This window comes from Zalophus californianus, chromosome 8 (genome assembly GCF_009762305.2).
Source record: "Zalophus californianus isolate mZalCal1 chromosome 8, mZalCal1.pri.v2, whole genome shotgun sequence".
NCBI lineage: Eukaryota > Metazoa > Chordata > Mammalia > Carnivora > Otariidae > Zalophus > Zalophus californianus.
This window is the reverse complement of record NC_045602.1, coordinates 93743185-93760751: the sequence shown is the minus strand read 5'-3', so window position 1 is coordinate 93760751 and position 17567 is coordinate 93743185. Positions and strand designations below refer to the sequence as shown.

The 17567-nt window shown below is 41.3% G+C and overlaps 1 protein-coding gene across 1 annotated transcript in view; it reads left to right on the top strand.

Annotated features, from left to right (window-relative positions):
• The window catches only part of KIZ (kizuna centrosomal protein), a 125560-nt gene that overhangs the window by 85532 nt on the left and 22461 nt on the right, over nt 1–17567 (top strand). Inside the window, exons 8-10 of the mRNA XM_027622818.2 lie at nt 532–679; nt 8480–8645; nt 9997–10062. Coding sequence (XP_027478619.1) covers nt 532–679; nt 8480–8645; nt 9997–10062 — 380 coding nt within the window. The remainder of the gene's footprint in view (nt 1–531; nt 680–8479; nt 8646–9996; nt 10063–17567) is intronic.

Here is a 17567-nt window from a genome sequence, read left to right as displayed (position 1 = left end):
ATTACAAGTAGACCATAGTACAAGTATAACAAGGATAAACAAGGATAACAAAGAGTAAACAAGGATAAGAGTTGTTGAGAATAAAATGTGATCGGTTTCTTTTAACCACACGTAAGAGGAGCGTGACCACCTATGCTGTGATTTGAAACCATGGCTACGTATTAGAACCACTCTGTGAGCCTTAAAAAAATCCTAACGGCCAAGGCCACACCCCAGTCCAGTTTTACTAGATCCTTTAGGAATGGCCCCAGACACCTAGATTTTGCAAATCTCCCCAGGTGGTTCCAGTAGGCAATCAAAGTTGAGAATGCTCATTTAGCAAGTGAACTCATAACCAAAATAAATTAAAAAAAAAAAAAAAAAGATACCTGGACTCTGGAAATTACCTTACTCCCGAATATACTAGGTTCCAGACTTCTCTGGATAAACTGTTCTTTGTTAACTTGATTGTGGCACCTCTAAAAATGAAGGAATCTCCTAGGTAACACAGTACTGCCAGTCTTTAATGCGTCTCCCCTTTCTGTTTTACAGATCTGAACAAGCCCCAGCAGCAGCCTTATTGAGGGCACACTTGGATTGGCATGTTGCCACCTTGCAAGAACATGATAATTCTATCAAAGAAGAGGTAGCTAAGCCATCTAAAGTTTTCCCAGTCAAAAACATGAACCAGACGACAAGGGTCAGTAATATTTATTTTTTAAAAAATAAGTTTCAAGTTTATGCAAATGATTATTTGAGGAAATAGTGACATTCTTTACAATGGTTAAAATATTTGAAAAAAATGTTACATAGTAAGTGAGGTTTTGTGGTTTGTTTGTTTGCACTTCAGGCCTTTTGCACAGAGTTTTGTGTAGGAATCTCAACTCCCTCCATACAGTTAATTCAGATCCTAGAGGTAACCTATTTAAACATAACAAACACAACATTTTTCAAGGAACTTAGAAGCATCTTGTAGCATTCTGGTTTTCTTTCTCCACTCCATATAAAAATACTGAAAAGTCATAAATATTAATTCAGCAAATATGTATTGATCCACCTCTGTACACAGGTACCAGCCCAGATCCATTGGAGAGAAAGAAATAAATAAAAACATGGCATCTCCTTCTGGGGAATGGCATAGTGGGATGTGTGCAATAAGAAAATAGCAAAAGATATGGGCCTTCAGAAGAAGGAGCCGAGCCATCTGGAGATAGAATGAGGGCAAACTTTTACAGTGGAGGGCGTAGAAAGGTGTGAGGTGACCCTTAAAAGAGAGACAGAATTTTGACAGGCTAAGAGTGCAGGGGGTTGCATCAGGCAGGTGATGGCAGGGGCAACAGGGAAGGGCTGTTGGGAGCCAAAGAACAGACCCAGGAAGTAGAGCTGAGCTCCGGTCCTCCTGGCTGGAGGGTGGGCTCCAGGCTGGGGGACGTGGGCAAGAAGGTCCAGGGTGTCGTGGGCCCTGTGTGCTGCATCCATCCAGCCCAAGTAGGGAGTTTGTGTTTGGTTTAGCAGACCCGGAAAGCTCTGAGAGCTTTTTAAGCAAGGAGGCACCCGATGGAGAGTGTGAAGATGCTGAACAGATGGGGCAGGTCCCTAAGGAGAGCAAGGGAGGACCCAGAAGCCCAGGTCTAGAGCGTGCCTAGTATAGTCTTCGTGATTCTCTAGAAGGCCATCTATTCAGAGAGATGGCGCTTCTTCTAAGTTTAATGTCTTGTCAGTGTGTCTTGTTTCAAAGTGTGTTTTTTCATCTTTATCTGTAATGTAGGGTTTTCTGGCTTTGATCCTTTTTAAGTTTGTATTTGTATCATGTTCAAAGTTCAAAGATTCAACCTGTGCCCCTCCTGGAGGCAAGCCTTGCCACCTCAGCACCGAAGTCACACACCACTGTCACTGTGTGGTCAAGTCGCTGCCATCACTTCCTTCCCCAAGCCTTTCAGAGCACCTTCAGTGCTTCCCAAGCCCCCCTTCCTTGCCTCTTTAATTAAAAAGGGGAGAAAGATTTTTTTAACATTTCAGACATATACACATAGAATGATGTAATGAACTTAACAGTCCCATGCCTGCCCAAGTTCATGTGTGTCATTACCATTGCACCGGATTTGTTTCAGACTTCACCTTCTGCTTCGTTCTCCCCCGACCCTGCCATCACCCTGCCCTTCCTCACCCTCCTCTTACCTGCTTCCTTCAGAAATCACCTGCTGCGGTTATAGATACAGCCCCTGTGTGCCTCTCACGGATCCCGTTTCTCTTTTCACAGATTACCTGGAATGTATCCTTCTCACACACATTTGCATTTTACTGCATTTTATGTGATTCAGTAAATAAAGAACGATATTCTTTAGGAAAAACAGAACCTTTGTTTCGTAGGTCCATTCCGTATCTGTTGATAAATGTAGTTCTTAAGAAGGATTTTGTTCTCAGGTTTTATTGTCCATTTTATTCAGTACTATTTTATAACAACATTGTTTCCCATTCATTCCATTCACTGCAAGTACTTCGCATCTCAGCCACATCAAGGGTGAAAGATCTACTGCCCTTTTCTATCTAATCATGTTGTTATTTAAGTTGTTTAGAACATATATTCCAAGTTCCAGATTACCAATTCACTCATAATTTTTCAAATAATAACTCCAGTATTAATGGGAAGGGGGCTGCCTGATTAAGAACTTAGGAATCAAATGATATTCTGCCTCCCCTAGTAGGCTTTTTGTTCCTTTTTAAATCATCATGATCTCATCTTCGTAACAATCATAAAAGCTACCAACAAATTAATGACGAAGTCTGTCCTTAAAAGTAGAAGTAAGCGGGCCGTTTCTGTCAGTTTAGGACTGAAGAAATGCACAGCCCTAAAGAACCGTGTTACCAAAATGACACGAGCAAGACAAGCCTTGTGAACTTCACAACAAAATGCTTTTGTGGGTTCTAGAACTGCTTTGGTTTACACAACCATCCTGTCACAGTGAGCAAAATCAAGTGTCTTTGAGTTATTTCTCTGCATTGAAACAATATAGGGGCGCCTGGGTGGCTCAGTTAAGCGTCTGCCTTTGGCTCAGGTCATGATCCGAGCCCCACATCAGGCTCCCTGCTCAGCGGGAAGCCTGCTTCTCCCTCTCCCTCCCCCTGCTTGTGTTCCCTCTCTCCCTGTCTCTGTCAAATAAATAAATAAAATCTTAAAAAAGAAAGAAAGAAAGAAACAATATATACATTTAGTAAATAGTATAGGTTAAATATTTCTCCATAGATAAAAATCATAAAACTAAGTGTTTTCAAAATTTAAGAAAGTTTTACTAGAAATTACTTGGTGAAGAATCTAACGAAGCTCAGAAATATTTACTTTGATCTCTTGGGTAAATGGCTAATTAAACAGCCACATGTAAATGATGTTTACCTGTGGGTCCCTTTGCTGTCAGCTGGAGTCAATCCCGTCTCTTGAGTAAATACATCATTAAAGCCACCGAAACTCGGATTATGTCCCCTCGAGACCAGATAAGATCCACAGCACCTGCATAACCTATTAGGTAATTACATAATTGAGCTGCATGCTTTTAAATCAGAAAAATTTGTAATTACTTTATGTAGAAAAAAAAATGAGTTGGGTGCTTCATTAAAACACTAAGTGCCTTGATACTCCTTTTCTCCTACGTGATGTCTCTTTCTGCCCGGGAGAACTTCTCCAGACAAAGCAGAGTGGCTTGCTGGTGTCACCCACAGAGTAGGTCAGTCCTGCCCCTCACCACACATACACTGCCAGAGAGACATGTGATTGGTCACAGAAATCCCTTCACCTCTCCCTAAATGATGGACTGGTTTTTTGATCTTATCTCTTGAATACTCATTTGCTGGCTCATATTAATACTTTCCCATTTCTTTTAATTGCTACATAGATAAAAATCCCCTTTCCTTCTCCTTTCCCCTTCCCCTCCTGTAACTTAGATATAACTTAAGAGCATTTTTCTTAAGGAAAGTTCTTGAGGAAGGTCAGTTAAATCTGTGTATTAGGAAAAAAATGTCACTTACTGTCTGCAGCCATAATTCTCTTGCTTTTTTGTATCTGCATTAATAGCATTGATTTAGGTATAGAAGAGAATTTAATTTTACTAAATGCTTTCACGTTCACTTTCTGTTTATATTTGTACCACCCATCACAGAAATCGGACTCTTTTGTGGGTAGCATGTCTTAAAAAAAAAAAAAGAAAAAGAAAAAAATGCTCCAAATTTGGAATATTAAGGTAAACAAAAAGAATAAAATTGTCCATTGGCATTGCAGAGTGTGGTTTTTAATATTTAATATACTGACAAACATGGGTTGTACTTTTGTGTACAAAGCTGCTTTTTTTCCCCACTTGTCACAAGTGGGCTTCCCTTCATATCATCCCATGTTCTTCTCCATCATTTCAAATGGCTGTATGGAGACCCTCGTATGGATATCCAGTCTCTTTAAACACACTCCTGTTGTTGAAGTTTGTTTTTAATTGTTCCTCTAGTAAAAAAATAATTCAGAGAACATCTGGGCTATTCAGTTTTTACAGCTGTCCACGCTGTTTCCTTAGGATGAATTTCTAGATGTGGAATTGTCAGGTCAGAAGGTACGTACTATGCACCGGTATATCTCACCCTGGAAGGGTCATCAGTTATGAGGAATGAATGAAAATATCATTTCCTTGAGCTTTTAATGAAACTGGATACTATTGACTTTTTTTTTTTGAACACCAAGATTGAGAAGTACAAATGACATCCAATTTTTTTTGTTCATTTGACCTTTATATTACAATTGAGGTCAAATTTTCCCCTACCTATTTGTTAGCCATTCGTATTTCTTCTTTAATAATTTGCAGGTTCATGTTCTTTGCTCATTTTTCTATTAGGTAAGTAATTTTTTTCTTATTGACGTGTAAGATTTTTTTTTCTAGAAATTGGTACAATTTGTTGCAATATTTTGAGCAATTTGATTTTCTCCTCTCATTTCTTAAAATGGCGTTCTGGACATAATGTCTTTTCCAGTAATACGTTCATCTATCTATCTGTGCACGTAATATCACAATTGATTGTTTCTGGATATAAAGTAAGAGATGATTCTTGGGGTTCTAGACCTAGCAGGATCCATATTTAAACTGAACTTTGAGAAAAATTCTAGTAGACTGAATAACTCCAGGTGTCCTGCTGAGTATAATTCATGGGATGGTTTATCTTTCATGAGACCTGAAATGTGGAGATATCACCATCAGTCATTCTGCAAGCAGTGTGTGCCTTGGCATTGAATTTCCCTTTCTCCTGGCTCTGGGGAAGGCAGAAAAGTGAGAGACTAGTTTGTTGGTATTGACTTAAACATCAGACTGCTGAGAGCAGTGAGGCAGTCTCCATCCCCCTCCTGGGCTCAAAATGTATGAAATCAAAGAGAGCCTTTATTAGCTAACAGATAAGTTGAAACCCAAGCATAGTCCATTCATAAGCACCATCAGGAGGCCGGTAGCAAAAGTTGTTGTCTGGTGGCATTTGTCACATAGGAGAGCTCCAATTTGCAGAGCTCATTCAGTCCCAGCGTGAGCTATGTAAAGCAGCTTGTTCACTCTTCTCTGGGCTTTTGTTCCTGTGCAGGTATGGGTTAGTGTTGCAGCCTCAGGCCGAAAGCTCCTTCAAGTTGGGGGCTTCCTTAAAAATACGTCTTTCTAAAAGGTCTGCCCTTTTGGGGCAGCTTGGGAATGTATTACAGATGTTTCTCCTGACTCTACCGAAGTTGTTTTTGACTTAAAACTTTCTGACTATTCTTTGTCTGAGACTGACATTTCTTTCTGTCCTGCTTATCATTATTCCCTGCTTGTTAGGGCCTTATATTGTGGATTCTTTTACGGATGACCCGCTGGGCACATCTACTGCTCTCTCTTGGCTCCATGGTCCAGTAAAGCCAAGCCAGCCATTCTCATTGGACCTTCTACCAAAATCCTTACAGATAGAAAAAACTCATCTTTGCGAAATTATCTATAGAATTATCTTAGAAGATGAGTCCTTTTATCAATGTCCCTATCAAAAAAGTATGAGAAATCCTAGAGATAGGAGTATTGAGTAGTGAATATCATTTATCTTCATTTATGAAATGTACGAAATAAATAAAGACCTGCAGTATGCTCACCACTCTACTTACCTCACCCCAGTAAAAAAAAAAGAGGGGGGGCTCAGCATAGAACTGGTGGCAGGGCTGGTATCAGTATCAAGCATAGAAAGACTTATTAGACATTTGCAGTATTATTATAGCATTTTATTTCGAGGCCCAGTTGGAACCCAGCTAAAGCAAAAGAGGGTCTCGTATGTAAAGGGATGCACAAAGCAGTGAGATAAATTGTGTGTCATCATTGAGGGCCTAATGAGAAGTAATCTGAGTCACTGGCAACCCCAGTTTCCGTTGTCTGCAAATTCTGCAGCACAAAGTGCAGGAAGCTGCAACAGTTCTTAAACAATTTTATTCTTAAGATATGTGTAAGACAGAGGCCATTATAATGAAGTCATGCCAAGAAATTATTAGTTATAGCTATTGCATAAGATGTGGAAGAAATACATCTTTGAGGGTCTTCCAGATGTTTGGATTATTTTAACTATCAGAAAAAGAAAACTACAGCTTTCATTACAGAATCTGGGCCAATTCTTTTTGTTCATATTCTAAAATGCTTTTCACATAGCCAGGATTATTGGGCACACGGAATTGGAGCTTAACTCTCTGTGGGAAGAGACTAGATCAGGATGGGTAGAGATCTAGAAATGAGACACGCCAGGATGGTCCAGAGACCATACTGACAGTTGAGAGATGGCAGTTCAAGGACGTGGTCCTACTTTTCATACCTCTCTTCCTGGACAGATTCGGAAGCAGGTACAGTGCAGTGGTCCATGTAGGCAGCTGGGATTGGGGCACTCTGACAGCCAGGGACAGGAACCAGCCCTGGCCTGAGCTTCAGAGGCAGGACTTTATACCCGAACCCTAGTCTGCAGGGATACTGTGCAGATCATCTCAATATAGAGTTACCGCAATTGGAATAAGATCCAGGACTAATTTAAACAAATGAAGGAAAAGCACCTGGTTACTAGAAGTGAACTACAGACAGGTCTTGGCTGCAAGTCTAACTTGATGCCAGGTCCCTTGGCCAAGGAAACTAGAACTTCTTAAATCCCCTCTAATCAGTTTCTGCAGCCCCTAGGATGGGCATGAGTCCAAGAGGCCAGCCGGTCCTAGGGAGGGCAGAAGGCAAGAGCCTTGCAGGGATGTCAAGGCCCACGGCAGTGACCTCAAAGTATGTTCCAGGCCAAACTCAACAAGGCTAGATCTTCCATATTCTGCCTCAGTGAGGCAGATATGTCAGGGCATCTTCACCTTCTTTCGTATTAATCACAAGGAAAAATTACTGTCTTCCCTCTTCTTCCCCAGATAATTATGGTGTTACCCCTTTGTGCTTAGACTAAAGATGACCCGTGAGGATTTGTCCTGTCCCACTCTTCATATTAACTTGTAGAATCTCATGTTTGTTTCCCGCGGGTTGGGTTGGACACTGCCCTGTATTTATTCCTGTCATCAGATACCAGTGATAGGTCAGCACCACCACCTAGGTTTTCTCTGCCAAAAGCCTGGGCAAATCATCACTTACAAGTAGGAAGTGAACGAGAAACATACACTCTGGAAGGAGGTTATGTCATCATTGGTTACCTCTTGTTACCAGTATATTTGTATTTCTCAGGAGGAGAGTACTGACCTGGAAATGAATAGACACGAGTATTAACTTGTCCTGTTAATTGCCACTTGTTCTCTACCTCTCAAGTTGGCCGTGATGAAATCTGTGCCCATCTGTCTGCCCACGAGACATGAGGTGATAATGGGTAAAGACAGTTCAGGGCCCTTTGAAAACAGATAGGCAGTGTGGCAGGCCAGTTTCCTGAGCTCCCAGAAGACTGAGGGGCAAAGTGCGGAGTGTCTTTATCCTTAATTGAAGATTATGATTTAGAATAAGTTTAGTTCTCTTTTTGCTTTCGTGTATCCTCCTCAGCCACAAAGTTTTTCTGCAATCTTCTCATTTGGGGAAGTTCACAGGTCATTTCTAGAAGGATGGGGATACCTCAAAGTCACATCCTTCCAGCTCTCTCATTCCAAATCAACTGTCTTCATGCCTGAAAAACAGATTCATGCAATGAAAGATAAATCTTGGATAAACTAGCCCAGATTAACGGAGGTGGTCACATCTCATATACATACTTCATGAGTCAAAGAACACTTTTGCATTCCATAAGTCCTCAAAGAAGTTATCACAAGTGCAAGTTGTTGTAAAGAAATTATGCTGGAAAATAATCAGATGTTGTCTCATCTTGAAGACATTTTAATTTCAGTTAAATGTCAGGAAGCAAATTAAATCCCAAGTAAAGCTTAACCTAAAATTACATTTGAAGGCTGGGTTTTTGAGACCAAGGGTAATGTGGTTAGAGTTTGTTTTTATTTCTTTGTGCTTTCTTTTAAACACTGTAGGCAACAGCATTATTGAAAAAAGCCCTTACAGAAGAGTGTGACGGTAGGTCAGCTATTCACAGTGATGAATCATCTTGCAGCTTGCCGTCTATTCTGAATGACAATAGTGGAATAAAGGAAGCCAAACCCGCTCAGTGGCTCAACAATGTTCGTACAAAGGAACAAGGTAACTATTGCTATACATTCTGTCCACAGAAAACATGCATTCAGAATCAACGCAACACCCTCTTTCTTAAGGTATACTTATAAAATTAAGCTGATTAGAGAATACTTCTGATTTTAATATGCATGATATTTGCTCTGTTTTATACCACCTTTTAGGAAATATATTTATTTTCGTTTAGTCTAACAGGAATGGAAGACCTAATCATAGGTCTGCTGTTATGCTGAATTTCCAATAATTTTTTTTTAAGATTTTATTTAGTTATTTGAAAGAGAGACAGAGCACAAGCGGGGGGAGGGGCAGAGGGAGAGGGAGAAGCAGACTGCCTGCTGAGCAGGGAGCCCAGTGAAGGGCTGGATCCCAGGACACAGGGCTCCATCCCAGGATCCCGAGATCATGACCCGAAGGCAGGCGCTTAACTGACTGAGCCACCCAGGCACCCCTCCAATAAGTTTTTATAAGTAATGAAATGTTAGCAAAATGAATCTCTTGGCAGTAGATCATTTTGATCATGTCACAAGGATGAAGGTGATTACATTACAATGATTCCATAAAATACTGTGAAGTTTTTGATATCACTTAATAAAATTTACTCATAATTTGTAAACATTCTTTTTAATTGTAATGGAACCTTATAAAAGTTTCAACAGATGACTAAGAATCAATGAGTTTATGCCCCCCAAATTTAACAGCCCATTTTTAGTATCCAGAAATTGTGATTATTTTAGTAGTACTGTTAAGGCATGCCAGGAAACTGCTGTAATGGCATTTCTAAGACAGCCATGAGTTGCTCAGGATATACTCAGAAGTCAATATACATGGGCAGGATTTGGAGCTCAATTGTTTTAAGCCCTATTTGAATTTGATAGATGTTGGACTCTATAGTATTTTGCTTGAAGGCAACATAGAGATACCTTAGATTTAGAACACGTTTCCTTTTCGGGCACGTGGGTGGCTCAGTCAGTTAAGTGTCTACCTTGGGCTCAGGTCAGGATCTCCAGGTCCTGGCCCTTGTTGGGCTCCCTGCTCAGCAGGGAGTCTGCTTCTCTCTGTCCCTCTGCCCCTCCCACCCTCTACCCTCCCACCCCTCCTACCTCCCCCACCCCCTGCTCATGCTCTCTCAAGCTCTCTCAAATAAATAAATAAATAAATAAATAATCTTAAAAAAGAATAGGGTTCCTTTGGAAACAGTACAATTTCAGACAAAAAAATAAACTAACCCACAGAAAGGGACATGGGGAGGCAGTGAAAATAAAAGGAACGGCAGTTTAAAAAAAAAAAAAAGGCAAACAAAGGTCCACTCCATAAATATATCCTTGAGATACACTTTCATCATCACGTGTTTTGTTTTTAGAAGTTTCCAGTGGCTGTGGAGACGAGAGCAGGGAAGAAAGCATGGCAGCGAAGATCCCGATAACAGGTAAAGTTACAGTCACCTGTGAATTTCAAACAGGATTCAACCTTATCTTATAAGCAGAACCTTCTAGGTTAGTGGTTTGTGGACTCCACTAAGAGCAAGGATATTCAACTGCTGCATGCTGGAGCAGGCGATTAATCATAAGAGCAGAACGTGTGAGCTTATGTTAACATAAACTAAGGTGGAAAATAACCGTGTCTATTGAATTCTTCATAATCATGTCATATATTTACACGTGTGAGCACCCCCATCACACAGCCTTTCAGCACCTGCGTCTGGGTGACAAGGTCAGTCTCCATGGGGAACACCCTGTCATTATATGGCAAACTACAGATGTTTCTGATGTGACTCTTTTCTTGCCTGTGATAATTGAATGTGTATCATTAAAATAAGAGTGGGGTGGGGGGGTGGGGAGGAAGTGCCGGACATGAAGCTTACCTTGTACCTCCGATAACTTAAAACTAACCAAAAATAGGAGGTGGTTAGCTCGTCTGATAATTTAACAATTTTAGCAGTAAGATTTCATCAAGACCTATCGAGATTTCTGCCCATGTATTATGCTTGTTTAGATGGAATCTGAATATCATTACTTTTTTTAGTTTTAGAATATCAACAGCAGCAATTAGTATTCTGAACAGAGTTCTATTTGTCGTACATCTAAATTTACTAGTATCTTATTTTGTAAAGTGGTGTACTACTTCATTAGAAATTCAAAGGTCTGACTTTAAATATTTATACAAGTAAATACACCATTGCACCGAGGTACTGAGGCATGCATCTGCATATGTGGTAGTTTTGTTGTTTATAAGCAGAAAAGAATGGCTTTCTTTTATGGCAGTACAATTCATGGCCTGATGATTAATTTTTTAAACCCATGTTTCTGTGATGAACTCTGGTTTTGAAAAAGGAGTAGATAGTAGAGCAATTATTGTATAAATTCTGCATCAGATAATATTTCACTCCAAAATACAGAGGTTTTCTTTTCTTTTCAGCTTTTTCCCAGTGATATAGTTTATTGCATTTTTATTCTTCATTTTGAGAAAACTGTGAGCAGAGCCTCTTCTTTGTTTTCTTTTTATTAATAGAAGTGTAGATGATCCCAAGCTGCAAATAACCAAAAAGTTATTTGGATGCTTTTCCTTTGCAATTTGCCTTTGAACGCAGAAGTATCTAATGACCTCTGAACTTATTTCGGTTAAAATGACAAAGACTTATTGGGTGGAAACCAGGAAACGATCCAGTTGCCCATTCTTACTTCTCCAGTATTCTTTCCAGTCATCCCTTCCAAGTAGATGACTCTCCCCCAAATTAATGCAGATGGTATTTTCCATAGACTTTCTTTAGAGTAGAAGAGATAGTTAAGTACTGCACTTTCACATTTTTCTCCTCTTTGTACAGAAAGGTCTGACAAGCTTAACAAGGATTATTTGCCATTAGAATCTTCAAAGAAATTGCTGTTCCAACAGCCTGCTGTTGACCCATCAACAGTTGGCAGTTTAAAAAAAAAAAAATGCTTTGTGCCTGTTGTATGCCAAAGTAGTAGACATATAAACTAACTTGGGAAATATATCAGGAAAAAAAAAACGTTCAAAGCTAGTGACTTTGTTTGAGCATTGCCAGCTCTGTCCTGGCTATCACACTCTCCTCTGTGCTCCCCACCCGCCAGACCTCCCATGAAGTTAATGTTTGAGGGCCTCAGGCACCTTGGCCCTGCTTAGTACTGTTGTCACGCATGTCACTAAAGTTACTTTAATCTTAAGTTCTTTTTTTCCCCACTTTTTTGCAAGATATAATTGTCATATAACATAGTCTTAGTTCAATCTCCAAGTTCTTGACCATCATCTTTTTATTAAATCTTTGTGTCTTTTGTCATAATTATTTGGAGATTTGGCCTTTGGTAGAGTTAGGGCAGATATATCCTTTGATTTAAGATAGAGTCTGCCTCTCCCTTCATAATAATTTTGCTGAGGTTTTCCTGTTGTATGAGCTGCATTCCTTCTAGAGTATTCCAAAGAAAAGGAATATTCCTGAGGCTGTCCTCTGGGAGTTGAGGAGATATGGCAGCTGTCCCTGGGCTTTGGCATCAGCTGTCTATGTCAGCTCTTTACTCCCTGCTCTGTTTCTCCGTCCCTCTGAGTCTCTCTATTGGGAAAGCAGACATATTACCTGGCAAGATTGTCCTAAAGTTGAAATGAGATCATGGGTGTGGAAGTGCCAAGCATGTACTGCACACTCAATATATGAACGCTTCCTCCTGAACTGCACTAGGCACTTGGAACCAAGACCCACCCAAGCCCTGTGCTGCCATAACTCCTCATAGACAGTCTTCCCAGTAGTACCACTAAATTAGCTTCTGCAAGAAATTTCCACTTGAAAACTCAATGGATGGTTTGAATCCAGAAAGATGTTTACCTTATCAAAAAGGAATCTTAAGGAGAGTTTCATGATATTTTAGGAACTTCTAATTAGTCCCATGAAAAAACCATTTAAGAAGAATAGCAGAAGTTGATGAAGTGACTCCTGGTGGTCTCCCCGGTAGAGGCCGCACGGCTCTGCCTGTGAGTGCTCATTTGCCACATGCCTGATATACCCACGGTTGAGGACATTGCAGGGCACCTGATCACCAGGCAAGTCTTCCCCTGGTGTGCTCTAACAAATGTTGCTGGGCTGATGCAGCATTTCCCCCCATCTGTTCTGTGCAGTACTCCACCCAGAAGATACTTTGAGGAATATGTATTTTGGGACCAAACCCTATGTGACCCGTCTTTCCCTTTATAGCCAGCACAGTGTTCTGAAGCATGTTAAAGAACTTTTAGAACTTCCAATAAATGAACCATTTAAAAATGTGAACCTAGAGTTTCAAATAACGTATCTCCTATCTGAAAATGGCTGCCACATACCAACATTTATCAAGTGTAACTGCGGAGTGTAGCTCAGGGGGCCCTGTATGTGAGTGTGGCAAGGAAGAAATTCACACTTGGGTCATGGAAGAACTTTCTATCTCTTCATTCCAACAAAAATAAGGTGAGGGTCTTCCAGCTGCTGGCTGGGCTGGTTGCACCATGGCAGGAACCCGCTCTCTAGAGGGGCACCGTGGAAGGAATTCTTGTTTCCGGGAACGCTAACATTCCTTCAAATGCTGGCAGTCTGTGATTCTCAGTCCATAGCAAAGGAATCAAATGTGCCAACATTCTCATTTCTTTTTTTCCATTTGTTTATCATTCCCAAACATGGTTTTCCTGGCAGAGGGGCTCATCTTTAACTTATTTGCTGTCACTCTGAAAGGCATCTGCTTTGTTAGTCATCATTTGGGAGAGTGTGAGTTTCATAACTCTGGCTCCCACAGTCTGTGCTACAATTTACACAGAAATCCTTCCATACACACCCATACACACTCACAGCCTGTATGATCTGCCATTGTTAACACTATCTACTCCTTTTATTAGTCTGTCAATTCACACTCAAGAATCCAGGTATGAATCAAAAAGATTAATTTGAATGTCTCTGAATGTGTGGTTTTCTGTGTATAATAAATAGTATATCATTTGCGTGTATGCTACACCTTTACTTGGGCTGCATCCTGGAAATACCAGGACAGCAAAAGCCTGTGATCCTGCCTTCACTAAGTCTCCCTCCTGTCCAATCTTCATAACAGCCTGGTGGGGTAAACATCAGTAACTAATTCTACAGACAGTCCAACAGAAACCTAGAAAGGTTAAGATTCCTGTTCAAGGCCAGGTAGCTAGTGTGTTGGGTCTTGAACTGAAACTTCAAGATTTAAGCTTTGACCTTCCATTCCACCAACCCTTCCCCTTTGATTTGACAGGAGAGACACCCGCATCAGGATGTCTGGATCAGTGAAATGTCAGTGTGTATCCCCACAAAAGATGAGCTCTGCAAGGATGCTTTGCGAGCTATGATGAACAAAGCCACACCTTTCCTTTCCCTTGTGTCAGGCCTAGGGAGAGGCTTGCAAGGATTTCCGAGTACAGATTATACCAGAAGTTTGCCCTTCATAAAGAGGGGCAAACCTGAGTGCGGTTAGGCCTGAGACCACGTGCAAGTAGTAGGCTATTCAGGTCAGTGTTTCCCTGAAACACTTAGGCCAGGATTAAGGCAATGCTTACCTAGCTGATGAGAGAAAGTCCCCCTCTGAACGACTTCTACCCCCAAGTAAAATTTACCACATTGGCAGTTTTATTTGTATTCACACTAAATTTACCTTTGAGAGGTAAGTGAGTTCTCATTTTAGCCAGTGATGCAGCTTATGCTAAATGTCATAAAAACCCATCACCTAACACAGAATCCCGCACACAGTGGGCACTCATTTTGTCGAACGAATGAATAAAAATGAGCGTATTAAGGAGTTTCCTTAATGCTTGTTGATTCAGGCCAGAATACTATCTCTTTCAGTCATTCACTCCACCAGTACTTTTCCCACCCCACGTGCCCATCCTGGCAAAACTCATCTCCTTAAGCTCCATGTGAAAAGGCCTCTCAGCTTTTATCTCAAGAGGATTAAGCCTCTAAGAATGTCCATTCAGCCTCTCATTCTTTTGACACCAATTCTCTTGGTCAAGCTGTGTTGAAAGTGGTTGCCTGACTGTGCCATTTCTCACTGATATTCTTTGGAAGCTGAAACATTCAAGGATATACTAAGGTACGTCCATTTAAAAGCTGTGTGGGAGGTCAGCATAGATTTGAAGGTTGCCACTTAGGGTTCTGGGCAGTGCTTCCCCAAACATGATTACATGAGTTTTTCCTCACACTGCAAAAGGGCTGGAAGCCTACAACAGCCAGGTTGTCATTGGTGACTGGATTTATCCTGGGAGAAAAGACTGCAGTGACAACTTTTGGCGGCCAGAGAACCATGTCTCATTTGTCCTGTCCAAAAGTGCCCAAGAATCATGTCACTTGCCGAACTTAGGACCGGAAACCCCCCCCCAACTCATGTAAAACCAAGGGAGCCGCCACATGCTGCTGGATTGCCCACTGTAGTCCACACAGCCCTGTCTCTGTGGTGGGGGTCAGGCTGCCGGGGCTTCACCCATGGCACCTGCTGCCTACTGGTTGCTCCAGCAAAGCAGTCCTCACTCATGGCATTGAGGGTGGTTGTGGTGATTTAAAGTGGTCGGTAAAGAATGAAAGGCACCCTTCTGAAGAGTGCTCTTGGTTAGAGGCTCCTGTGTTCAAGGAAATCAACTCCTAAGTGCCTAGAGAAATTCTCCTCAGTGGTTGTGCAGTAGCATCCCGTGCAGGCTTTTAAACATGTCCGTGCCCAAGCCACACCCTTGACCAGTCACATCAGAACCTCTGGAGGTGGGGCCCAGGCATCAGCCTTCTAGATACCCAGGTGACTCCCCAGATGTGAGAACCAGGAAGCAGGAGGTCTCAAAGCTGAGAGAGCCCTTGTGGGTCATGTTGTGAGACACCCTCATTTTACATAAGAGACCCAAGTGAAGAGAAAGGAAGAAAAGGGATTGGGCTTTGGATATTTCCATAAAATTGGGGCTCAGGGAATGTATTATTTTCCCAGGGCTGCTATAACAAAGTACCACAAACCTAAAACAACAGAAATGTATTCTCTCACAGTTCTGGATGCTAGAAGTCTAAAATCAAACTGTGCTCCTTCTGAAGGCTCGAGGGCAGAACTCCTCCGTGCCTGTTCCAGCTTCCGGTGGCTCCTGGCATGTGGCAGGACCACTCCAGTCTCTGCCCCATGTTTACCTTGCCTTTTTTCCTGTGTCTCTGTTCACTCCTCTTCCTACCAGGACCGCAGACATTGGATTTAAGGCCCACCATAAATCTAGGATGATTTCATCTTAAGGTCCATAAGTAATGACATCTGCAAAGAACCTGTTCCCAAGAACACATTCTGAGGTTCTGGGTGGACATAAACCTGCGGGGGAGATACTTTGCAACCCACTACAGTGGATGAGGAGGGATTTCTGCATATTTTACATTTCTAGCATCCAGGTCATCTTATACAGTGATTATTCCTGGTCCTACTATAAATGATAATGATAATATTACCGTCTTTATTTCTGATTTTTCTCCTGTAAATCATTGCGTGCAAAGCTGCTAAAAATCCTGCTTTGTGTGCCAATGAAATACAGCTTCCTGATCAGATTACTCTGTCTTTGAAAAGTTGAAGCTTCCATGACTTTCAGAGTTGAAACACTCACCTCCCAGGACTGAACAGTGTTAAGTGGCAGGCACTAGGGCTATAAATTTACATGTGGTGTAATACCCCCCAAAGTGTTTCGGTTTGGTTTTGAAATGTTTGTTAAAGGGCGGTTACAAGCCTGCCATTTATTTTCAAGTGTAATTGTTGATTGCTCCACAGAAATTGAGAATGTGATGTAAATACTTATTTTCTGAAGCAGCTCCAGGCAACTCATCTGGATCAGGCATTTCGTCCCTTCTGTATGCATCAGCCCTGTCCTTGGCGACAGATCTACGGGCTTAGGATGACTTGGTGGAGTGGGGTTTACTGCAGAAAATCTGGACATGAAAAGCGATTCTTGTTAAGCTCCAACCTGTGTGTCTCACCTTCACATACACTTACGGCCTTTAATTTAAAAATCCTAAATATAGATGAGTTTTCTGTATTTTCTGACCATGAAAACCCCCATATCCTAATATTCTCTCATTTTCATTTGAGCAGATTATTAGACAAGTGATTTCTGGATTTTAAGCAATAATCTTTATCTTTAGAATTAATTTTAGAAAGACATCCCACAATTTTTATTTTCCTTCGCAAAAATGACTGGGTTTGCCGCAATCAGCCACACATCGAGCACAGTGTGAGGGAAAAATTGCATGGGTGTATACATATGTGAAGGGTGACAGCACTGGGAAACTCAGCAGACAGAAAATGCTTTTCAAATTTCATTTTAAAATTACTGCACACTTCATATAGGAATCGTAATTATCCTCCTGTACTCGAGGATACCCAGTTCTTTGTCGGTTCAAGGTCGTTTTTTCCTAGCCTGAGTGATAGTATTGTTTGCATCCCCTTTTGTTATTCCTTTTCCAGGCCCATCTCTTCCCTTTTTTTCATGAGGGATTTCTGCGAAAGCTCTGGGCTGACTCTGCCTTGGAGACACCCCTTCGAGGCTGGTGAACCCCACGTTTATCTGGCTCTTGTAAAGGGTTGTTAAAAGCACTTGTTCATCAGATATTTTCTTTTACTCTTTATTTGTAGATTTAGACGTATTTTAGCAGGTGTACATTTGCATATAAAAGAGAACCAAAGATAAGAAGTTGAGGCTTTTTCTCTCTCCCCCTTCTCACCAACATCATCTCTCCTACCTCCCTTTTTTCAGCATGTTTTCTCTTTCTTTCCCTGGCTGTTCCATTTTCTAGACACAAAATGCGTATCAAAAAGGAAAACAGTCTCAGTGATCCCTCACCCACTTTGCAGGAAGACAGATGATTGGGTTTGGCCAGCTCATGTAACGAAGTAGGAAAAAATGTATTTATCTCGTTGTGTCACTGGTCTGAAA